The sequence below is a fragment of the Plasmodium knowlesi genome, assembly GCF_000006355.2.
Source record: "Plasmodium knowlesi strain H genome assembly, chromosome: 3".
Lineage (NCBI taxonomy): Eukaryota > Apicomplexa > Aconoidasida > Haemosporida > Plasmodiidae > Plasmodium > Plasmodium knowlesi.
Window position 1 is genome coordinate 385,549 of NC_011904.2, and position 24,705 is coordinate 410,253.

General features: G+C 42.3%; 7 protein-coding genes and 1 non-coding gene across 8 annotated transcripts; 3 read left to right on the top strand and 5 right to left on the bottom strand.

The window, feature by feature from the left end:
• Window positions 1-125: 125 nt before the first annotated feature.
• Window positions 126-198, bottom strand: PKNH_0308300. The gene has a single exon. It is a non-coding gene; the product is annotated as a tRNA-Ile (tRNA).
• A 969-nt stretch (window positions 199-1,167) lies between these two features.
• On the bottom strand, window positions 1,168-4,111 carry PKNH_0308400 (protein phosphatase PPM1, putative; the record flags this gene model as incomplete). The annotated part of the gene is made up of 2 exons (XM_039113810.1): window positions 1,168-1,207; window positions 1,350-4,111. 2 exons carry the CDS (start codon window positions 4,109-4,111, stop codon window positions 1,168-1,170), a joined length of 2,802 nt encoding a protein of 933 aa, XP_038969424.1.
• Window positions 4,112-6,934: 2,823 nt separating this feature from the next.
• Window positions 6,935-7,921, top strand: PKNH_0308500 (exosome complex component RRP4, putative; the record flags this gene model as incomplete). The annotated part of the gene is made up of 1 exon (XM_002261026.1): window positions 6,935-7,921. One exon carries the CDS (start codon window positions 6,935-6,937, stop codon window positions 7,919-7,921), a length of 987 nt encoding a protein of 328 aa, XP_002261062.1.
• Window positions 7,922-8,355: 434 nt separating this feature from the next.
• PKNH_0308600 (conserved Plasmodium protein, unknown function) lies at window positions 8,356-8,973 on the bottom strand (the record flags this gene model as incomplete). The annotated part of the gene is made up of 1 exon (XM_002261027.2): window positions 8,356-8,973. One exon carries the CDS (start codon window positions 8,971-8,973, stop codon window positions 8,356-8,358), a length of 618 nt encoding a protein of 205 aa, XP_002261063.2.
• A 2,014-nt stretch (window positions 8,974-10,987) lies between these two features.
• On the top strand, window positions 10,988-12,296 carry PKNH_0308700 (conserved protein, unknown function; the record flags this gene model as incomplete). The annotated part of the gene is made up of 3 exons (XM_002261028.1): window positions 10,988-11,039; window positions 11,159-12,023; window positions 12,233-12,296. The coding sequence occupies 3 exons, from the start codon at window positions 10,988-10,990 to the stop codon at window positions 12,294-12,296; spliced, it is 981 nt and encodes a 326-aa protein (XP_002261064.1).
• Window positions 12,297-12,920: 624 nt separating this feature from the next.
• PKNH_0308800 (ribosome biogenesis GTPase A, putative) lies at window positions 12,921-15,206 on the bottom strand (the record flags this gene model as incomplete). Its single annotated transcript, XM_002261029.1, has 1 exon — window positions 12,921-15,206. One exon carries the CDS (start codon window positions 15,204-15,206, stop codon window positions 12,921-12,923), a length of 2,286 nt encoding a protein of 761 aa, XP_002261065.1.
• A 2,429-nt stretch (window positions 15,207-17,635) lies between these two features.
• PKNH_0308900 (conserved Plasmodium protein, unknown function) lies at window positions 17,636-21,532 on the top strand (the record flags this gene model as incomplete). Its single annotated transcript, XM_002261030.1, has 1 exon — window positions 17,636-21,532. The coding sequence occupies one exon, from the start codon at window positions 17,636-17,638 to the stop codon at window positions 21,530-21,532; it is 3,897 nt and encodes a 1,298-aa protein (XP_002261066.1).
• Window positions 21,533-22,083: 551 nt separating this feature from the next.
• PKNH_0309000 (conserved Plasmodium protein, unknown function) lies at window positions 22,084-24,417 on the bottom strand (the record flags this gene model as incomplete). Its single annotated transcript, XM_002261031.1, has 1 exon — window positions 22,084-24,417. The coding sequence occupies one exon, from the start codon at window positions 24,415-24,417 to the stop codon at window positions 22,084-22,086; it is 2,334 nt and encodes a 777-aa protein (XP_002261067.1).
• Window positions 24,418-24,705: the final 288 nt, after the last annotated feature.

The window sequence follows — 24,705 nt, forward strand, 5'->3', positions numbered from 1 at the left end:
CAATTAAGCCTACTAAATATTATTATATATAAATTTTATTTACTATTCCCATAAATTATATAACACCTATATATAATTTATACGTTGCTTTATTCCCCTTGGAATTAATATTTCATAATAAAAGCTGATCCATGTGGGTTTCGAACCCACGACCTTCGGTACATAAGACCGACGCTCTAACCACTGAGCTAATGGATCTTAATTCATAAATCATGCTCCATATGTTACATTCAGCTAGCTCGGCATAAAAAAGAGAGAAAAAAGAATACTGTAAAAATAAATGGAAAAAAAAAAAAAAAAAAAAAAAAAAAAAAAAGTCCCATCAACCGTATCCACTTTTACCAAAGCAAACTTGCCACCCCGAATTGACACTTTAACTCTCTGTTCTGCCTCCAGTGCTGATCTTTCCTTGTGCCCTTTAAATGGGTCCTGCCTCTTTCGCCATAGATTGTTGAAGCTATTTTTTCGGGAAAGTAGCTAACCCTTCTGCGTATTTCCCCCTGGGGGACCACCTCTTATTTCTCCTTCCAGATGCTTCACCCTTCCACTGGCTGAACGAGCGTTCTCAACAAAAATATAAAATTCATCCAACCAATCACTGCAGGCAACGCGGCAATGGACCCGTGCGAAACTTGGTTCACGGCACAGTTAGTTAATAGTCGGATGTTCCGCTATGTATGAGCGGGAGCATACACAACGGTGCGCAGGTTCGCACATTCATATTCCCTTAGTTTGCGTCAGTGCACATTTGTACAGTTTCCAATATTTGCAATCCTGCACAGGCCACATGAGCATAAATCATTAAAGGGGGCAGACAACATGGGCATGTGAAAAACACTGTCATCCATGAAATGGATACAAAAAAAAAAAAAAAAAAAAAAGAGGCATATGCTGTGTTGAGAGGTGTATGAAGCATACGGGACGGTTACCCATCCCCGCGCTATTGCGACAAAAGGGCGAACACACACACATACATATACATATGTACATAACATTTGTGCTCTTTACTTTTCCCCCAATGGGAGTTCCCACCCACACAGTCATGGTAATACCACCAATAGGGTGTTCCACTTCACGTGATGATTATTCTGTTCGACCTAGCACCACGGAAGTGTTGCTCCTGGTTTCTATTTAGGGACCACCTCCTCGGCTGCATGGCTCAACCCTTCACGGGCCTATTAAATTCTTCAGGGACGAGAACCTTATTCTGCAGATGGAAAAAAGGGGGGAAGCCAATTGGAATATGTTGATCCCTGTGTAGGGCGTCCACGCATGCACACACAAACACGTTGTCACGTACACTCAGCCATGCTCTTTCAATCGCTTCTTTGTTCCGCGGTTGAACGTACCTTCTTCGGACACGAGTAGCTTGGTCGGAGTACAAGTTCGCGCTTTCATTGGACTGCGCCTTCTTCTTCATCTCGGGGCTCTGAAAAATCACCACAACCACGGAGAGGTTATCTAGGGCCTTCCTTTTGTAAGCCAACTGACACAGGGCCTCTGCCGCCACAGTAGGGTTAGAACTCTCCACTAGAGAAGCTCTCACTGTGTTCACCGCCTCCTGCGAAGTCATAACATCAAAAATTCCATCGCAACATATAATAAGGAACTCATCATCCTCTGTTAGTTTTATTTGAAATAGGTCGGGTTCACAAACAAGGCCTTTTAATTTTTCCTTAGTCTTCTTGTCAAAGGAACCAAACCCTCTACATACTCCTAAACAGCCACCTAAATAACCTTCGTCGTCTAACACCCCTCCAGATGTTATAATTCTCTCCTCCTCTTTCTTATTTCCTCCAGCTCTGTGATCCACCGTTACAGCAACCGCCCTGCCATTTTTACTTAGCACACATCTGCTATCTCCTATGTTTGCTATATACACCATGTGATTGAAGATGACACTCACGCAGGCTGTGCTTCCACTGGAAAAGTTCGAATGGTTATCTTCTTCATTATTTATTGTCTTCCTACATAAGTGCTCATCCATCTTGTGGAAGGCATACTTCAATGAGTTTGACATCCCATTTCCATTTATATAGTACGTGTGCACGTGCAGATGTAACAACTTCTGGATAATATTTACCGCCTTCTCGCCATTGTGTCCGTCGTAAATGGCGCAGTACATGTAAGGCGGGGGGGTCGATGCGACAGCGCCTGGGACTACCGCTGCAGATTCCGCCAAGGGGCATCCGAACGATCTATCTACATTCTGCGTCTTCTGAAGCATGTCGTAGTACTCCCTCTCCAGGGATTCGCTGAGCAGATTTTCCCTCTCCTCTATCACTTCCTTATATTCTCTTTGCACAAACTCGTTCACGTCCCTAATCGTGATTACTCTGTCTTCGTTGTACGTTCTGTTCCCTTTAGAACTGAAGAAACCTAGCTTAAACTCGTTTCGTTTATCAGCTCCGATACCCTTACCTTCCTTAGGACTACTGTCAGTCACTATATTATGGTTGTTCCTGCTCTCCGTCCTTGTATACCTATCCATCAGATACTCCTCTCTCTCCACAGTGTGTACCTTATCACTACGCTCGATTATCTCATTATGGTTAATACGCGTAATTTGCTCGTGCTCTGTGAATTGTGTGAACTCTCTAGAGGGCAATCTTCCCGACGATGTTGCGACTCCCCCCGAGCTGTTAATCTCCCCAATCGGCTTAACCACTCCCGCTGCACTTCCCTCCAGTACTATCTCACTTCTCTCCATGGTTGTATGTGTGCTCTTTGTGTATCCGCTTCTCACGCTGCAGATTCTGGAAAGCTGCTTATTCTCCTCCTCGGGTGCGTCCATTTCATTGGCGTTCCCCTGTAGGGAGTCGCCCTCGTTGGACGAACGATTTCTCCGCGTCAGATCATCCAAGTACGTCGTTTCGCTCTCGCTTCTGCTGTAGAGATACTCGTAATTTATCACTTTCCTTGTGGATCCCCCTTCCGATGAAATGTACGTTTTCTCTTCCATTTCGTTTACTTTCTTCACATTTTTGTAGTAAGCCACTTTGTGAATGCCTACCTGATTGGCATCCTCATTTGTGTGCTTCCTCTCTTTATTATTGAACTCAACACCACTTCGGAGATGCGAGAACGGGTAAGCACCCTCATGCTCTCTTTCTACCCCGTCGTTTATCCCTCCCAGACCTGTAGAAAAATCTTCCTTGCTTTTATTGCCACTTTTCCAATTATTCTCCTCAACCTTCTTATAATAATACCCTGACAGGAATTCCTCCTTGTCCTTATTAGCGTTGAACCTGTTTTCGACTCTCCTGCTATCGCAGCTGACGTTGCTCCTCATCGTGCACATATCATTCTGCTGAATGACGTTTACCTTTCGCATTGGTAATAGGTGCGCATGCATCTCATTGTCCATGGTACTTAAATTCTCTTTAGCCTCCATGATGGTGCCATTTCTAATGCTATAAAGTGGTAATTTTTCATCTTGCCTGGGGAAATCCTCCACCAAGGGGAAACCCATCTGCTTCCTCCCGACCTCCCTCTTCTCCAAGTGGTAACTATCATGCATGGATGTAATGGCACCTCCTTCCTTATCAGTGTCTTTGCCATTGTTTTCACTGGTGATACACGGTCTAGCAATTTCTGTACTTATTTTACGGAGACTTTCTCCCTCCTTATATATTCTTTTCAAATCCTCCACCTTAACAAGGCAATCCATGATGTTGCCTGTGTTATTTCCATTTCTGATAGGCAACGATGGCGCCCACTCACTTTGACACTGGTTCACGCTGTCTTCTTCAATGTTACAAATAAAGAGCTCTATGTAGCTGTATCTACCACTTTTGTACTCTTCAGAAAAATTGTCGTCGAAGAGCATCGAAACGCCTATATGCAAAATCTCATAGTCCTCATTAAATACTATTGGAATGATGTCGAATTCCCATTTTTTGTTCTTAACGTTCGCATAATAATCCAACACCGAAAGGAACCGTACCCTTTTCCTCCTCTTGTACTTAAACTCCTTCCACAAATCTACATTTTTCTCATTATTAATGTAACATTTTTGATGATACCTATTTAGCTCTTCCACTAAATCATGTATCTTTCCGTATACATAAATAGGGTAGTCTTTCACTATTTTATCGTATGGCTTATTCATATGCAACTTGCTTCAAATGGCGAAGAAAAAGAGGGAGGAATGGTACAAAAAAAAAAAAAAAAAAAAAAAAAAAGTGCATTCGGAGAGGATATTGCTCTATATAGCTCTCAAATGGTTTTTTCTGCACGGATGCCTACATGCAATCTTGTGTATGCCCCTTGGAGTAGATGCTTATACGGCTCTGTCTGGAGTTACTTCGCCTCGTTTTGTTTTTTGCCCTTTTCATTTTCTATATTTTTTGCGCATCGTTTGCAGATTAAAGGGGGTGCCAAAATACACTTTGCGTAAATATAATGCGAATTGGAAGAAGAATCGGGTATAGACGAAGTAAAAAAAGGAAAAGCTTTGGTAATTAAAGAAACAGCGAACTTACAATTCTGTGCATACTTTACGTGATAGCTAAAATATTAGAAGGGAGTCTTTAACTATGTTGCTCCTGGGGACGCAAATGTGTACTCGACAAACATTTCATGTTCTTGTAATGAACGTCTACCACATGGAAGTAGGTACACGTTATACTTGTGCTTAAAGTTACACATGGACTTGCGGTCCTCTCACTTGATCAGTCATGCGTACCACGTCCCTCGGCGGAATGTACTGCTACGTATGCATGACCACCTGAAGAGGCTACACAATTGTGTTAATTTGTGTGCTTACGTTTGTTTAAAGGGGGCGAGGGAGGGAAGAGAAGCATCTTATTTTGCATGTTGTGCAAACGGGAAGGAGTACATCAACGTTTACAAGCGAGTAAAAGGGGGGTCAAATTAAAATGGGGAACATAAACAAATATATTATTTTACACAAGTTTTTCTCCACTTGCTCCAAAATGTACAATTGTGAAGTTTTTGTTTTAAAATGAGGGGAGGAAAAAGCTGCTAAGGTCTCTTTTTTTTTTTTTTTCTTTTTTTTTTTTAAATGTTTAAGCAATATGTTGTTATATGAGGGGGAAATGTTTGAATTTTTTTTTTTTTTTTTTTTTTTCTCCCATTTTGGCTATTTACCTGTCCTTGCAAGGTTTTTTTTTTTTGTGCAGAAAAAGAAGAAAATATTCAGCAGAACATTTGAGTACATTTTTTGGGGAACTCACAGGATGCATTACATCCCAAGCCGGCGTGTATACTACTACTTGCTGCGTGTGGAGAAAATTGAAAGGGGCGCACACAATAACCTCCCATTCGCTTAATGTGCTTTTGACTGAGCGGAGTAGCTGCAATGCCAAATAGGTTGAACGGGTCAGCTAAAATGGCAACACGTCTGAACAGGACAGCGGTAACTACGCGAGTGTTCCAGTGTGTAGCGTCAAGCACGCTGCATACAAACCGTCTATTTGTAAAGTGGGGAAAACGCCAAAACTGTGTTACATGTTTTCTTTAGCTTTAATTTCTCTTATCAGCAATTCGGTGGTGAGATAAACTGCTTGTTGGACGTGGTACAGCTCATGGGAGCGATCATGCACATACGTTTTTAATACTCCATCACTTTTGATGTTTTTCTTTTTTTTTTTTTTTTTTTTTTCATCCCCTTTGCTGTGCACAATTGAATGTTGTTTAAATGATATATCAGGGGGGAACCCATTTTAATGGCTGCGTTGTGATGCGTTCGAAGTACAAATCAGGTTTTATCTCCCTAACGTGGTTGTTTCCTTTTCGTAAAAACGTTCACTTAGCTCCAACGAGTTGCATACGAACGCGACGAACGTGTTTTTTCTGCTGAGAAAAGAGGGGCACCCAAACACACACAGTTCAACTAATTTTTATGAGAACTTTTAGAGAGGCCAAAAGAGGGGGGGGGAGAGACAAATTGACTACATGCTGCAGACAAGAAAGACGACAAAGAAAATATCTTTGTTCTCCTTGTGTCACGTGCGCGGAGACCCCAAATAAATATAAATAACATAAAGACGAAAACGACAACGAATTAAATAAACTCTCAGCCCAGGAAATACCTTTCCCCCAAGATGCCACCCGTTTAGAGAGGGTTAGCAATTACTCGTCTCGATGGATCAACGCAATGAGGCATCTCCTAGTGAACAAGAAAATGGTCGGCTTCCTTTTTGTTCATGGTTACTATGTGTACTGTTGATTGGCTGCAGCTTGAACTGCTTTGTGGAGTTTTGCAATGAAAAAAAAATAATAATAATAAAATAATAACCCTGGTGATGCTACAACGGGGTCCGTTCTTTACGACTGGTTGAGGTCCCCAACCATGCACTGCTGGTTACCCGTGGTGAAGTTGTAAGGTAAGCCTCACAGGAACGAATTGCGCTATACTGCTCCCTTCAAAAAAATATAGGTCGCCTCCCTCGGGTGAGGAGCGGGATACACTACTGGGTGTACGCAAAAAAAAAAAAAAATAAAATAATAATAAAAAATAATAAGAAGAATAAAAAAAACAGTAAACAATAAAATAAACAAATAAGCAAGTACGTATCCAAATAGGTACAAAAAACAGATTCACGAAACAATTTTCCACGAACTTGAGGGAGGTTGCCATGCGGCATATGCAGATACGTTTTAACGGAGGAGCGCAAAAAGCGCGCAGAAAATGGCCCACAAAAAAAGGGGCTAAGGACATGCAATGGTAAAAATTGAAAGGGGGCGAAGACGATAGTAAATACTTATATGTTACGGTCATACAGGGGTCAGGTGAACACTTTTCCGCTGGGGCCTCCTCTTCTCTTGCCTCCTGCGAAGTTATATTTTGTGCAAGGGTGTCGCGTAGAGCTGTCCCACCCCCGGTGAGTTATTATACGAGCGCATTTCCTCATTTCCTCATTTTCTCATTTGTTGATTTATTCATTTTGTACTTGCCTGGTGCGGGAAAATGGACGTGCGCGTGACGACGCCGTATGACGAAGAACTCGAGGACATCGAAGAGTTCAACAACCGAATACTGGCCACCGAGACGCTAAAGCACAAGGAGGAAAATGTGCAACGTAGCGGAGACGAGGTGTGCCCGAACATAAAGAAGTTGGTTCTGCCAGGAGAAGCAATCCTGAGTAAGAAGGACAAGGGAAGGTTCTTGAAAGGGAGTGGATTATACGAAGAGGACGAGAAATATTTTGCATGCATCGTAGGTACTGTAAACTATATTAACAAATTAGTATACGTAGAACCATTAAGAGGGAAGTACACAGGTGCAGTAGGAGATCTCCTGGTTGGAAAAATAAAAGACATAAGTAACGACAAGTGGGTTGTTGAAATTGGCTCCTACTGCAAAGCACTCTTGTCCATATCACAGACAAACATTAGCCTTTTCTGCCAAAGAATAAGACTTTACAATGACGTTATTAATATGATTAATATATATAAGCCGAATGACATTATAGCATGCGAAGTGCAGAGAATTCTGCCCGATGGATGTATCATCTTGCACACCAGATCCTCCATATATGGGAAATTGTCTAATGGGATCCTAATCACAGTTCCGCAAACTTTAATACAGAACCAGAAGAAGCATATTTTTGTCTTCCCTTGTAATGTACAGATAATACTTGGCATGAATGGATTCATTTGGATTTCTTCTCCCATTAAGAAATCCAAGGAGACCAACCCGAACAGTGTCGATGAGGATATCGAAGACAACAAATTTGAAGAGGTGGATGATACGACCAGGAGGAACATCAGCATCATCAGCAACATAATTAAGTTGCTAGCGAAATATCACATTAATATTAATTACGACATCATTACGAAGATTTACATGCATTACACGTCCAACAGGAACAACTCCGCTAGCTATATTTTGAAGCCCTACGTTTCGGATTCCTACCTATTCAGCTACATAGATAAGTTCGCCCAGTGGGGGTGAGGCGCTTGGGCAGGGTATACATGGTGGTGCCGTACGTGGCGGTGTGAATGGAAGTATGCATGGTAGTGTGAATGATAGTGTGCATGGCAGTGTGAATGATAGTGTGCATGGCAGTGTGAACCGCATTTAAGAACTTGCGCTAGGGAAGACCCCCCAGAAGTTGCAAAACATTTACTTCCCCCTTCATGCATTCATGGGGTACGCCGGGGGGATGTTTTATTCAAAGTGCAAATGGTACACCTCCCCCGTCATAGGTGTATGCATATGCTACGTTTGACAGGAGCGTATGCCCTTCGTAGGTAGAGAAGATAACACGGATAAGCGTTGCAGAGCGGGCATCTACTCATCGTGTGTATATGCTGATTGTGTACCAATCATTCTTGCGCATCATGGTAACGTGACGCCTGGAGGACGAACCCAACTGCATGCACCTTCTATGGGCCCATGTTTACGATAAAATTTTGCATCTGGTTTTTCAGAAGATCATGATTCCTCTTGGTGTGATTTAAATGGTGCTGCAAATCCTTTCGATCCTTTTTAAACTTGAGCATTTCGTTGTGCAGTTTGTCCTTAGCACCAATCAATTTGTAATATTTCTTTTCATTTTCTTCGACATTCTGCTTTATCATGGTTACTCTCGTTTCCATGTAGTTAATGTCACTGTCGATAATGCCCTTCTCCTTGTTAATGTTCATTTTTTTTTTTTTTAAAAAGGAGATTCTACTTGTGTGTGAATTGTTCTTCCTCATTTGGGTCATGATGTTTAGCTCCAGTTGAGCATTTAGCATATCAGACTTTATGATATTTTTTTTTAATTTTTTTAATTCTTTGTTTCCATGAGAGAGTTCGGTGTGCATCCGGTTGGTTAGAAACTCCAGGTTGCGAATCTGTTCCTTGCAGGAAATAATTCCCTCCCTATTTTTTCGCAACTTGTGGGCGATAATTTTGGTGTAATTCTTCACGCTCACGGAGGGGGGGCTTTTTCCATCCTTCAGCTTTATCGCATTTATTTTCCTGATAATTTCGTTCTCTGAGACGCTGCTTCTAGCCATGGTTTTTCGCTACCGGGGTGGAGAAGTAGACTGAGCGTGGGTAGGAATAATATTAAGGAGGCTAGGCGTCTAGGAACCTCCTCTGGATCAAGAGATGTACTTGTCCTCTTAGCGATATGCACGTGTGATGTCCAGATTTAGATGGAGCGCTACAAAGATAAATGCGACCAGGGGCAGGAGGAATGATGCGCCAGAGGGGGGGGGAAACGGGTCGCAAAGTGGCGCAGACAATCGAGGCGGTAAAGAAGGACAAAGGACAACCCAGATATGTTACCTCCTGGGCAGCGATTTTTTACGGGGGTTGCAACGTTTAGCAACGCTACACAAGAACGAATTAACGCAGGGGGGGAGAGAGAAAGACAGATCAAGGCGCAAACTTCATGCTTTACGTTGTTAATAACTAGACAGGAGAAAACATAGGACTGCTCATTCAACGCAGGAGACTTAAATAATTTTTAATTAAAATGGACAAATAATGTTGGAACTTTTTTTTTTTTTTTTTTTTTTTTTTTTTTTAAGGAGTAGACGTTTTAATGGGAGAACCTGAAATGTGCAATGTGCCTTCATATGAGTGTATGTACATGTGTGCAAAAATGATTTTTTTTTTTTTTTTTTTTTTTTTTTTTACCATTGTAGTTAATTAACTTCCACAGAGGGGGATGCGCACATGGTGGACATGTGGCACCTTGGCTACTTTGCTCGCTCTATCCGTTTTTTCCTATACGCTCACTTTTCGAGTCATCTACCTATTGAACCATCCTAATTCATCACCCCCTCATGTGTGGGTGTGGGGGTAAAACAAGATAGTTGCTACAATTCCGTTGTTGCAACAACGCGTTGGCCTCTTTCCTCCGTTGCACGAAATGTAGGTAAGTCATCCTGGATTTCCTTTTCGAACGCTCCTTCACACCACATTCTAGAGAAGCGAGCAGTTGTCACTTCACCCCTGTGAGGGAGAACACACACCTACACACGCACAGAAAGAGCGCCAAATGCATATGTTGTCCTTCTCCACAAGAAAGAGGACATGTTGGAGGGATCACGTTCTCCCTTTGTGATTTACACCGTGGGTAGGATGCTTATATGGTTCCCTCAAACGGCTCACACATTTATCATTTTTTTTTTTTATTAAGCAAAAAGGTGGGTTATCATTTGTTTTTTTTTAAACGGAACTTATTTTCATTATTATTTTTTTTTTTTTTAAAGGAAACTTCTGTTCACTTTTTCGACATGGAGGGATGCTTCATTTCCTCGTGTAGCTTGCCTTACACAGTGACTGGGCGCACTTTCTTCCATTTTGTTTTGGAGGATGGGGTGAGGAGGACCACCATGGGAAATATTATAGCGTAAGGCGACGCAGAAAAAAAAAAAAAAAAAAAAAAAAAAAAAAAAAATATGATTTGTGATTATTTTCTCCTTTTCTGTAAAATTTCACACAGGAATTGGATATAGAGGCACATTTCGCGTAAAAATGTACGATTGTACATTTGCGCACATTTGTTTTTTTTTGTTCTTTTTTTTTTTTTTTTTTTTTTTTTTTTTCTCCGTTTTGAATAAAAGCAACAGGAAGGGAATCCCAAGCTAAGCGCTTCGTTATCCGATAAATAACGTCACACGAATATAGGTACTTTTCTCTCATCGCTTGGCCAAGAGGAAGGGAAGGAGAAATTTATGCCCCCTTATCAACATTCCACCACTTCGCTTTTTTTTTTTTTTTTTTTTTTTTTTTTCCGCTTGAACTTTGTGGAAAAGGGCCAGGAGTCGTTCCCCACGCAGATAAAATATATACTACCATTTTGGAACAAAAAAAAAGGGAAAAAAAAAAAAAAAAAAAAAAAAAAAAAAAAAAATAGGTTACTCTCGCTTAGCGCCAAGGTATAACCACCACATATGTACACCACAAACGTGTGAACGTTGTTTTTTTGTGTAAGTTACCTCCCGCTCACAAGTATACGTCCACGTGAACGGTTCTGCATCCTCGCAACCCCGAACAGAGAAAGAAGGAGAGCAGAACATGGTAAACATAAACTGGCCAGGGCTCCTCAAATGGTCGACTAAATATGCAGGTAAGTATGAGCGCCTATACCTCGGCCTGTGAGCTGCATGCGTGGATGTGTGCTTTGATGGCGACATTTATACATTACCTTTACATTGTTTCTTCACTATATTTGCTTTGCACCACCAGACGGCACCATCGATACGAACAAGCGGTTAAGCAAGGAAGACATAGAGTTCCTCCAGGGGGCGATCAAGGAAGCCCTGAGTCAAGTGGAGGATCCATACGAAGCGATAAAGGAAGCAGTGCGCAATTTTGAAAATGCAGACGAAGGTATTATCCTGGCTTCTGCGAAAATCGTGGAAAGGCTAGTGGATGAGTACCCTGAGGTCTCCCGTAATCTTCATAAGATAAACGCAATAGAACCTTTATTAAAATTGCTAAATCAGACGAATAATCATATCTTAGAATCTGTGTTGCAGATATTTTCTCTAGCTCTTTCAAACAATCCGGATTTACAAGAATGCGTCTTCAAAAAAAACGGTTTAAAAACATTGTTGCTGAAATTACAAGAATCCCAGAAGACAGTAATCGATAAAAAATTAATAACGGCGATCTCTGCCCTCATTAGACACCATGATGAGGCGGAAAATAAATTTATTGACTATGGGGGGGTCGGCTTTTTAGTATACGGGATGCAGACAAATATTTACCAGTACCAGGAGAAGTCAGCTCTGCTACTAAAGCATCTAGTACATCAGAACAAAATAACATTTGAAATATTTTTAAAAAACGAAATAATGAAGGGACTGATATGTCTTGCGAAAAATAAAAATATCGATGAAACGGGTATACAGTATGGGGAGACGACAGCTGAACTGTTTTTGGCACTCATTCAGAACCACCGGCATAAATTGGCCAAGTCAGGTTACCTCCATAACATGAAGATCTTGATAGAGGACCGCTTGGCCTACCTCCGCGTTGTCCAGGACAGCGCCTCCTACGACGTTTCACAGGAGATCGACTTGTTCACCGACTGCTTGAAGTTAACCAGGTAGTGCACTGCAGACCGACCGATCAGTGTGAAAATGTTCCATCTGCCTGTTACACGGATACACATTCACATTCACATTCGCACGCATGTTTCTGCTTCTTTCTACTTATGTTTCTTCATGTGCATATGTGTGTGTGCGATTGTACACCTTCCCGCCCCTGATCCACTTGTGATTTTTTTTTTTTGTTTTTGTTTTTGCCCCTTTGCAGCTGGCCAGGAGCGAAGCAGCCAGAGCAGAAAAACAGCGGTCAGTTTAGCTTATCCAACTGGTAGGAATGGAACCTGTGAAACGGTAGGTCAAAGGAGATAGTTCTCAGGTGGGTTAACCAGATTGACATTCTCAATCCGTTTCTCCTCTACAACTTGCCACACTTGTACGGCAATGGTCCTTGCAAAATATTCTTAAGAAATTTTTTCAATTTAAAAAAAAATTGACAAAAAAAGTGAGTTGCCCTGTCCCACCCCATGGCTTTTTTGAAGAAGGAAAGGACTGGTGGGCTTATGACATATGGATGAAACAGCCAGTTTGATTTATTGCAGTGCGCTGCTGGCCCATTGCCAAGGACCTTCTTTTTGCTCCTCTTTTTGCCACGTTTTTTTTCTCCACTTGTTTTGCTCCTAACTTCCCCTCCTTCGACTCATTTCGAACACACATTTTGTTTTTAATTAACACATATGTAGGCATGTAAGCACTTAAGCATGTAAGCATTTAAGCATGTAAGCATGTAAGCATGTAAGCATTTAAGCATGTAAGCATGTAAGCATGTAAGCATTTAAGCATGTAAGCATGTAAGCATGTAAGCATTTAAGCATGTAAACGCGGTGAAGCAAACAAAATGGCGTCTCTATGAATGACACATCTGGGCATATGCCGCCGATGCACCCTCGCCTTGTCCGTCACCAGCCCACATAGCGGTCGCCTGGCTGACGTGTGTACCCCTGGGCCACGCGCAATCGAATGGCCCGCCGGTTGAAGTAGAGGGGGTAGCTAAGCGTCATGCGGCCAAGGTAGCCCTTGCGAAAGTCGGTAACGAGGCGCATGGAGGCCTGGTTCAAGTCGTTGTGGAAGCGATCCCTTGCCAGGCGCTGTATAAAATGGTAGGCGCAGAATTTTCCCTCAAAATCAAGGCAATCCGTGAAGTTAATTTGATAGCGCTTGATTACTTTACCCATATCTACATACTCATTGTCGTAAAGATAAGCACGGTGGATATTCTGTAGTAGCGTCTCCGCCACGTTGTATATGTCATACATTTTTGGAGTTATGTGATTGCACAGAGCAAGCAGGTAAATATTATTTTCCACGTGCATGTAACTGTTGTAATGTCGAATGCATGCGGTGTTATCGCTATTGTTATTGTCACTCGAATGTCTATTATAAATCCTATCCAGAATGGCATTCTTGGTCGTCATGCCTCTCTCCCTGAGTGTGTAAAGATTAGGAGCTAATATTCCAGGCGTATCAATGAGTTCATACTTTTTGCAAGAATACATTTGTATGTTAGTGGTTAGACCTGGGTGGTCATACGACTTGGGCTTCTTCACTTCCAGTATACGGTTAATAAGAGCCGACTTGCCAACGTTAGGTAAACCGATAAAAATGCACTTGACTTTGTAATTGTGGAGACCTTTTTTTTTTTTCCGCTCAATCACATGGTGACATAATCTGTTAATTAATTTTTTTAACACAATAATTTCCTTCTTCCCATTTTTCGCATCCACAAATATTACTGCACTTTTCTTCAGTTGATTTTCCATGCCTTCTTTATTTTCTATTTTTTTATTAAAATGCTTATCGTACCAGAAGAGTTTTCTTCTGTAGAAGCTACCCCATTCTTCGTTCCCTTTAATGGAAGACCGATCACAATTCGTGTAGACAATTATCCTGGGTTTGTTTGTCCTAAAATTAAAAATGTCGAGTGCATATAAGTCGTCGAACACGAACGGGATCATTCCATTTCTAACCTCCACTATAACATCACTAGCTTTAATATAATCTGGCAGTTTTGTAATTATCCTTTTCATGAATTGAGGAAACCAGTGAACTTTTACTCTCCCATAGAGTAAATCTTCATGCAAGTTTTCCTTTATTATATTTTCTTTTTTGTATGAGAGGAATGTATTTACGTTGTTTTTGAAGAGCTCTAATGCAGATACATTGCTCCTTGAGAATAGCTTCTGTTCGGTTTCCCCTTCCTCCGTTAGACTACCAGACATGGGGTTGTCCGCTTCGTTTATTTCCTCCTTCTGGTTGTTCTGCTCTTGGTCCAATGTGTAGGCTGACTCACCTGATGCCTTTCTCTTCGTGTCCAAAAGTAACTTGGCGTTGGCAAAGATATTTTCACGAAAGGTAGAGGAATTCTTCACCTCGGGGGAGGTTCCACGGACGAACCCCGTCTGTGGTTTGAAGAACTGTACAGATTCGAGCTGGACACTTTCCCCGTTGGTGATCCTATCTCTGATCATTCCTTCGGTGGTCTTCTCCTCTGTACTCTTTTTCATTTTTGTGTCCCCCTCGCTACTCCTTCCCTCCGTGGTGTCCCCCTCGCCACTCTTCCCCTCCGTGATGTCCCCCTCAGTGGTGCTCTTAGTTGTCTCCCCGCGCAGGCTCCTCAAAATAGCGGACTGCTCCTTCAAGCGGTTGATCATATAGCTGTACCGAGTGAACAAAAAATTGTTTATATTTTCCTTCATGAGGAACGTTATTTTGAGGTTTTCGTGCACCTGTCTGCTCACCTCCTCGTCTTCCTTCTCTTCCTTCAGCAATTTCTTGTATTCGCTTTTGTAACTGCGTTCAAGTACCTTCCTAATTTCGTCCCTATATGTATTGGCATTCTCTCTCATTATTTTGAGTTTCTCTGCTTCTAACTTGGTGTAGTCTTCCTCTGCTCGCTTGTTGAAATATTCATCAAAGGTTGGCGCATGCTCTTCTTCCGAGCTTGTCTCCTTTTTGCTCTTCACTCGATTCTGGTGCAGGTGAACACGGTGGTAATTACTTGTGGTGCTTAAAAAAAGAACCCTGTTCATGCCTCGTTTGTGTGCACCTTGAACGCTCGTGGCTTTAGGGGGCAGTACTATGTCTGGATGTGTCACATGGAACTGCATTACGTGGGACCGCGTTATGTGGATCCCCAGTGCACCCTGCGTCATACATGCCAGGAGGAACATAAGCGTGAGGGCCATTTTCCCCCTGCGCCCTGATGCGTAGTAACGGTGTAGAAGTACACATTAGGTGCGCAGAGTGAGGAGCTCCGACCCAGGCAAGACCTACCCCATTCCAGCACTTTTCCCACATAAAGGCAGAGGAGTTAAACAAAAAAAAAAAAATCCTCCTACTCATTCGCACCACATCAGTTATCCTTCCGGTGTAAGTAACTACCGTGTCACGACCGCGTTGTTACAGGTTGTGTGTGGGGGGTGCATACCTAGGCATGCATGCTAAAGGTAGCCTGTACATGCTTCTCCTGTGTTGCGATAGGTGAACACTGGGCGATTAGGAGAGATCGCCTCGAATGGGAAAGAGGGTTCCTTTCCTCTGGCAGTGCTTTCAGCATTTTTCATTCAAACTCGTGTTGGAGCGGTATCATATAGGAGTCATCAAATGGGAAGAGCGAGGTTCACCTGGTTAAGCAACATTGTTGCGCCACGTTTCGGCCAGGTTTTGAGAGTGCAGAATCAGCTTGGCGAGTAACCCTCAGGAGTGTTCACCCCCCTGCGGGCCAATACTAAGAACACTCACCCTCTAAATATGATATTTGTCCCACCCCGGGAGCGCATTATTTTATCTTTGCGCAACTTTGTTTCTGTTCAGGAGTCGGCTGATTGTTTCGTGCCGACATGTGGAAACTGTCGCATGCACCATGCACATGTCCCTATATATGTGCGAATTTTTGCGTAATGGTTTTTTTTTTTTTTTTTTTTTTTTTTCTCTCTTTTAGAAAGTTGCTTGGGGAGAGTCAACCATGCAACCCATTAGGGGTGCGCCTCGTTCTGGGCCATTTGCAGTAGGGTGCGAATTGGAGAGATACCCCCCAGAGCGAAGAACATGAGAAGAGTAATGAGTCGTCTGCTTTGCCTCCCTTTTAATAGAGCACTCCTTGACCATCCCAAATAGTGTTCATCCAATGAAAAAGGTGTGGGGTTTATTCTGTTATTTTATTTTATTTTATTTTTTTTTTTTTTTTCCGCCCTTATATAGTGTTTCAAAATCGAGTGGAAGATGACATAGAGAGGAGGAAACCCGGCATACACTTACTTTTCCATGTAGCACTTCATTATAAACACATAAATGGGCAACCGAACTGGAGTGAAAGCAAATGAGGGAGACGGCATTTTCCAGCTTTTTCATTTCGCTTAATTTGCCTACTTCTTTATCCTTTGTTACAGCGTTTTTTTTTTTTTTTTTTTTTTTTTTTTTTCTCTTTCTTGCGAATGCGCACACATGAATTGGTCCATCTCTGGAGGATTGCTTACAGCCAGTTGGGCAGTTTTTTCCGTTCGGCCCCTCTTCGCGCAGTTTTGTTAAACTCGTTTGGGACAAATGGAAAAAAAAGCGTCTTCTGTCCACCAGTTTGTTCACTTCCAGTCGAGTGCAATCCATTTGTGTGTACATGTTACTTTTTCCTTTCAAACGGATTGTCCCGGCGTTAGCGCCTTGATATGAATGCATTTTTTTTTTTTTTTTTTTTTTTTCTTTTTTGCAATAAAGACACTATAAGCAATGGGACATTTCCTTCCTCACTATTTTTACACCGTTTGTTCGCCTGGCCCGCTTGTACTTATGGCGACGATTGTTTTTACGCATCACTATGTGCTTGATTATGTATGTTTGGCTGTGTATGTTTGATTGTGTATGTTTGACTGTGTATGTTTGATTATGCATGTTTGATTATGTATGTTTGTGCATTTGTGTGTTTCATTTTTAGGCGTCACTTCCCCAACTTGCACGTCGCCCATTTTTGCGCAAAAAAAAAAAAAAAAAAAAAAAAAAAAAAAAAAGAAAAGAAAAGAATTTGCTGCTCACTTCGCGCCAGGGGGAACAAAACATACCCGCGCAAAATTTGCAGAGTGAATTTTTTTTTTTTTTTTTTTTTTTTTTTTTTCCGGAAGTATACTCTTGGGGAATGCACACAGATGAACATGCGTGTACAGACCAACGCGCACACTGGTAAGGGCGCGCGGAAATCTTCACACAAGAGATTAATTTTCAGTGCGCGTCACAGAGAGAACGAAGCGGTAACGTTAGTAGGAAAGGAGTACTTATCACACCTATCGACATTTGATAGGGGCCTCCCTTTCTTTTCAACTCGTTTGTAATTTTTTTCTTTTCTGTGGCAATCCCATCTTAGACTTACTCCGCCTTTGCGCAGATTTGTTCACTCCCCTCTGCGCGTGTAAAAGGAGGAGAGGTCGATTAAGCAACTGATCGTAGCGACTGATCGTAGCGACTGATCGTAGCGACTGATCGTAGCGACTGATCGTAGCGGCTGAATTGTGCATCCAACTGTTCGGCCCAGCTGGGGAGCCCGAGTTTGAGAAGGTCGAGCTAACTCTCCAAGTCCTTTTCACCGCCCCCATTAGCTTCCCCCCCCATTAGCTTCTCCCCCCTCCAAATGGATAACAAAAATTTTACCCAAAGCATATTCTATAAAGGGTTTAACGAAAGGAGAGTAAATTACCTGAACGTTAATGCAAATACAGACTTGGAAAACGCACACTGTTTGAATGTCTCCTCAGGAGTTACTCCCATTAAAAGCGGAAAGGAAGAAAACAGTATGTTAAAAATGAATGTTCAGAAAGTGAATGACTCGAGACAAACGGGAAATACAAAGATTAATCAAAACGAATTCATTGGTAAAATTCAGAACCACGTAAACCTTAACAACATGCACTCCAACGCGGCTTATGCAAATGGAGGGTTGGTATACATGGATAAGAAAATGGGTGGAGGGAATGTGAACAGCCACATATATAGCAACTTGGCGAGCACCCCCTCAGGTTTGGTGCCCACGGACGGGAGTGCACAGAAAAATATTTTCAATCAAGGAATTTACCCCGATGTGAAAAACTTCGATAGAGTGGACACGAGCCGAATGAATATGAACACGTTCAGCAACACCAGGAACGTTCCACCCATGAAAAGTGGTGAATACATTTTTTCCGGGGCTCAACATCATTTGGGGTATATGGAAGCCAAGCAGGCGAGCAGTAAGACAGGACCCCCTATTGCAGGAGGCCGCATGGGAAGTAACCCCATTTCAGGGGGAAACGTTTTTGGGGGGCAAATTTTAGGTACTCGTGGGAAGGAGAACCAAATGGGTACGTATCTAATTAACCCCATCAGTGGTGGGCCCATGCCAACGTCAGGGATGAGTTCAGCAGCGTATGAGGGTGGTCACTCTGGGGCCAGTCGCGTGGACACCATGATGAAGGATGGCCTCTTTGGCAACATGTACCGCACGATTCAGGGCGGAAGCAGCGCCAACATCAATGTTAACTCAAGTGCCAATGTGAATGCTAAAAGCACGGTAATGGGAAATGCACAAAGTACCTTATCTAACTTTATTAATAGCGGGATAAGCAGGAACAACCCGCCACCCAGTGATACAGCCATGAACCAAGTACCCTTCCAAACATCGGAAAATTTGAGCAATACAAAAAACACCAATTTGAATGTATTCGAAAATAAGGCAAATGAGTTGAAAGACATAGATGCGTCCAACATATCAACAAACTTGAATCAGATGAATCAACTCAGACAGAAAATTTCCTTCAATAATTTTACGAACACGGTTAGTAGCCATCACCACAGTGTGAATAACAATCAAAACTTCAACCATGTAAGTAATTTCGGCAACGCCATAAATAAGGTAGACTCTTTTAACGTTCCACCTGCACAGGGGTCCAACAGTATGCATAAGGGGGCAATATTGAGCAGTACGCTGTTGAGTGGTGCACTCAATAGCAACGGAATGAACATGCCAGGAATGAATCTCTCCAGCGGGGGAAACCTTCACGGAGAAGGCAACCTTCATACCTATGGAAAACATAGCATGACTAACCCGTTAAGTGGGAACGCGCTCGGTATGGACGGGAGCGGGGGAGGAACCCACTTCGCCTCGATGGGCCACGATGTTGGGGTGGCACAAGTAGGTAACCAAGGCAACATGGAAAGCCATGGAAATATGGGCAACGCCCATCTGACGGGCATCCCAATGGCAAGCGCGCCTACCAGTGGAAACCTCATGGGCAATATGGGTAACGCCCACAAGGGAATCTCCGAGGGTCATATAAAGGGGAGAGGAAACCTAATCAATTATGGATATATGAACGACAAGGGAAAGATGAATGAGCTGATTGGTATGGGAGGAGACAGTACCAAGGGGGGGATACTTAACGAGGCGAACACCACTTATAGCGGAATGACTTTATTCGGTGGAGGAGCTTCCCATGCGAGTGGAGTGCATTTTGTAAATCCCATGGGTGGACAGAATAGTTACTCGGGGGGATCGATCAATTTGAAAAGCAATACAGAGAAGGCAGACATGCATAGAGAAGGAGCTGTGTTGAAGGGAGGAGTATCTGACGGGACTAGCGCGCTCATCCGTACAGCCAATCAATCCACTGCGAACCAAGGCGCTCCAAACACCAACGCCATCAGCACGGACAACTATGCTAACCTTCTCAAGCATCTGTGTACTCCAATAAAAAATCGACTCGCTAGTAGCAACACGGATAGATTGAACAGTGTCAATATTGGTGAGCACGTCAACCAGGAGGGAACATTCACAGGGGAAGGTGCCAAGGAGAGTAACATTTCAGGGGTGCATGAAAATGCGGCGACGGACATGTTTGTGGGAAACGGGGTATCCAAAGGGAATGCAGATGATGGGAAAGTGCAGGAAAATATAAACCTTGGCAACATCTCTCGTGCTGTCGATTTTAGTGGAGAAGGTGACATTGTGCGTAAGGATACCCTGGACAACATTACGAGTAGCAGTAACGCCGCCGCTAATATCGGAGGGAGTGCGCCCAGCTGGGGCCATGTGTACGACTTGAAGAAGATGAGTCGGTTCGCCGAGAAGAAGCGGATGGACGAGGAGGCGGCGGAGGCTGGATGCACTCATGGAAACCGTAACGGCCATGATCAAGGTGAATTGCAAGACCACCCCCACGGTGACAACCAAAACTGCCATGACCACGGTGATCGTAGTGATTTGCGGCACGAGGGGAAGAACAAGCCAAGGAGGAGCAACAAGAGCAAGACGAAGGCCTTCTTCTACATCAACCCCAAGTACATCATTGAGCCTTTGAAGAGAAAAATATATCAGAACATGTCCATCTATATCGAGAATTTAATAAGCGATGTTCAAGGCAGTGAGAATAAGAACCGAGGGGAAATATTGGCCGACCTTCATAACACTCCCTGGTTCTGTATGGTCTTCGACTTTGATGGAATTAGTAAATTACTTAACGTTTTTAATAAATATTTGATTTACTCCGACTCGTTAATCATCCCCGATGTGTTGATCGGGAGGAAGATGGAAGCGGAGAGCACGTGCACTGTACAAACTTCTCATCCGATGGGTGAAAACGAAACAAGGGAAGATGCCAATCATGATCACACACAACAGCGGCAAGGACAGTTCAATCACTACTTCAAAAAAAGTGACAAATTGAATTTGATAAATAAGAAAATAAATGATTATGAGCATAGCATAATCGAGAGTGCAGAAAAGTTGTCGTACCTCAAGGAGCTATGTACTTCTATGAAAGGACAAGTAGATACAAAGAAAAAAAAGCTTCTTCTCCTGATGGAGAGTGCCAAGCTGAGGTTGTTTGCATACAAAAGCAAAGAACTTCAAACGATTATCGACATTGAAAGGAACTCTGAATTTGTTGCGAAAGAAGAGGAACAGATTAACCTAACGAATGAATATTATGATATGTTCAAAAAGATAAATGAAGGATTAGATTTTTTAAAAAAATATTCCAACGTTGTAATTTCCACACAGAGTATGCACGATGAAATTACTCACGAGGAGGAGAGCAAACACTTGTGCCAATCCTCTGTGTCCACGGATGATTTAAGCTGTGAAAATAATTTAAACGAACACCAGAACGATGATGTGGACAACGACGATGATGATTATGACGAGGATGATGATGATGATGATGATGATGACGAAGAGGATGATGAAGGAGATCATCTGCATGCGAACCAACGTGGCGGTGAAGGAAACTACCAACGGAATGACCACACCGGTGGCTACGAACATGATCACATCAGCAACATGCACATGTCTCCCAAAAAGCGAAAGAAAAGAAGAAAAAAAAGAAACGGCCACGAGGCCCTCCTGCAGAGGAAGAACGCAACCCACGACGCGTTGGATGATAAAGCCGAGAAGGAAGTAAGCAAGAAGCGTAAAACTGTCAACCAGGTTAAAAACTTGCAATGGGAAAAAGAGGACAACGAGGAGTGGGTCGACGAGTTTTTGGAGGATTTCTAACCTGGAGAGACTTTCGCATGCACCATGCACATGTATCTATATATGTGCGAATGTTTATGTAATGTTTTTTTTTTTTTTTTTTTTTTTTTTTTTCCCATGGACGACTAAGCTTTATCCAAGGGGGAAATCCACATGCTCCTCTTCCCCCTGCCGTACTGTTCCTATCATACATCGCATGTTAGACGTTGCACACGTATTTGTAAATATTTTTGCCATCCTATTTATCAAAGTATATTTTCCGAAGGGATGCAGGTAGTGTCTACATTGCCATTTCCTTCCACCTCTTTTTTTTTTTTTTTTTTTTTTTTTTTTCTTTTCGCTTCATAGTAAGGGTACCAAGCGGTTGGCTTGGCGTTCACGTGGCATACTCCAAAAAGGAACAAGTTTTTTTTTTTTTTTTTTTTTTTTTTTTGTTGTATCATTAATATGTGTTTTTAAGCGGTGCCCATTTGCATGTCCCTGGGGGCTAGTGGCAGAAAGAAAAATGCACACATGCGTAGATACATATATACGTACGTGCATGGTTACATGACACAGTGTTACACGCGTCGCTATAGCTTGAAGAGCATCCCCTGGGAGTTCTTGCCCATGCTATTGTTGTACTGCGCCTTGATGTTGTTGAACTCCTCTATACAGGACATGGAGAGGAGGACAGGGTAGGTGTTAATTTTGTTGATATGGTTCTTCCAATCCTCATTGTCGTTCCACTTCACACCGTAATGACCGTGCAAAAGCAAATTGTATTTGCAGCCTTTCACGATGGAAGAGAGTGTCATGTTCGTGTTTTCAAAGTTGGCCTTGGACACGTCCAGGGTGATGGACCCAGTCATTTCATCTGGCTCCCTAGTTAGCTCTTCGCAGGGAGCAGTGTCATCATTTGGTGTGCCTTTATTTCCGTTTGATGATCGGGTATTTTCCACAGGGGCAATCCCTTCAGGGGAGGATGTTGCCTCCCCCTGTCGCTTCACACGCTTAGCGTTCCTCTCCTCGTCTGTCTGCGAGTCCAATGAGCGCTTCTCCTTAGCCCCGTTGCTTTTTATAAAAATGAATTTCCCATCGTGGGTCGAAAATAAAGAGGTGAGAATGAAGAAGATATCCTGGTCATTCTGCTCTATTTGAATATCCCATCCTAAGATGTACAGGAAGGCTTCCCTATAGCTCTTAATCTGGTTTGCGTAAAATATTTTTACTACCTCAATCTTAGACTTTAGGTACAAGTTTTCATTTCGTAGGGTTATTAACTCAATTTCGTCCACAGACGACAGATTCTCCAGGTGGTTGTACAGCGCGTTCAGCGTGTTATGTGCATCCTTGTCCTCTTCCTTCTGTTGCTTCTCTATCTCAGGGGGAGTTCCTCCCTCTTTGGACGATCTCCCTGCAGAGCCACTGATTTTACACTCAAATTGGGATTTTCGAACAGCCTCTCTTAAATCGTTTACCATTGTTTCGTACTTTTGCTTATCGTCAGCCCACTCATCCTTCAGATGAATTATATCTCCTTCTAATGTTATTATCCTGTTCTTATAGTTTTGTATCTCTTCCTTGAGAATTAGAATTTCCTTCTGGTAAAGTTGCAACTCGTCTGATACGGTCTCTGCGTTTTTGTGCTTCAGACACGTATGCTCAAAATCGGCTTGATATTTCTTCACCCTTTCGGTAAGCTCCTCTATGAGTTTCTCCTTCTGCTCGTTGTCAGACAGGAGAAAATCGTACTTGGCTTTGTACTCCGTCAGTGATTTTTCCAAAATAGTGTTTTCCTTCTGGGCATCTTCAATTGTATTGTTTTCTTTTGACGGTGCAGTGGACGATTCCTTCATGTAGTCTCGTTTGGCAAATTCGTACATCTTCTCAAGGTGCCTATTCTTATTGGTAATGATTTTAACTTCTAACTTTTTATCTTCCAAAATTTGTTTTACCATTTCCATTTCAGAAGCTAGCTTTCTATACTGGAGTTCTAAATCCGTTTTGGTGAAATTCACATGGGTGTATTTTTCATGAATCTGTTGCATGGATCTCTTCAAACTTTCTACATCGATAGCATTTTTATCTATATATAATTTAGCAAAATTTATCCATTCGGAAAGTTGTTCATTCAGTTTTTCTTTTTCGACCTGTTCATTTATTAAACTTTTTTTTAACTCGGAGATATTTTTCATTTTTTCTTTATCTCTACTTTTGAATATCTCTAACTCTTTAATTTTTCCTTCTAATATTTCTACTTTATTTTCTAGAAGGGGCAGTTGTTTACATTTTTGTTTATACTGGGAGCAGAGCATCATCATGCTTCTGTACTGTTGTCTCTCCTTAGTTGTGATTTCCTCCGTTTTCTTTATCCCCTCAATATATTCCTTCAACTTTTTTATTTGTATTTTGTATTCTACAGCTTGGTTTATACTACTCTCCGCCATGTCTGTCATGCCTTTGTTTTCCTTTAGGTAGGATATAAATTGGTCCATCTTGTTTACTAGTTTTTCTATCCTTGTATCTTTTTCTTCCATGACTTTCCTTAACTGTTCACTTTCACCCTTGGATACAGACAAATCGTTTTGATAGCTTTTCAATCTTTCTTCCATTTCTGCGTACTTTTTTTTGCTATCACTTTTCACTTGAGCCATTTTTTCCTCCAACATGAGTGTGAAGTTCTTCAACTTTTTGTAGCTGTTCTCTACAGTCAGACGCTTGGCATACTCGTTCTTCATCTGCTCCGACACACCGGGGGTGCTGCTTTCTTCCGTTTCCCTTGAAACCTTCTTTCCCCTCTTGAGTGCGTCATTTTCCTCCTTCAACTTTTTACATTCACTTTTGAAAATCGCAGCCAGTTTTCTTAGCTTGAAAATTTCTTCCTCCTTATTTTTCTCCTCGTCCTTTTCGCCTCCCCCACTCATCGTGATCAGAAAGCGGAAAAAGGAAGCATCAATTTTGTAAAAGAGCAGAACGAACGCAGCGAGGAAATAGTATTGCGCTAGACACACATACGCACACCACAGGGATAACTTCCGATGGGTACAAAATATACTTTAAAAAAAAAAAGGTGAAGCATAAGAGGCCTCGTTGCGAGCATTCTCTTCCTCCCTCGAAGAGCATCCTGCAGCTAACTTGCACGTTCAGATGGTAGGGCATACGACGTACTCTTTCATCATTATTAAGGTAAAAAAAAAAAAAAAAAAAAAAAA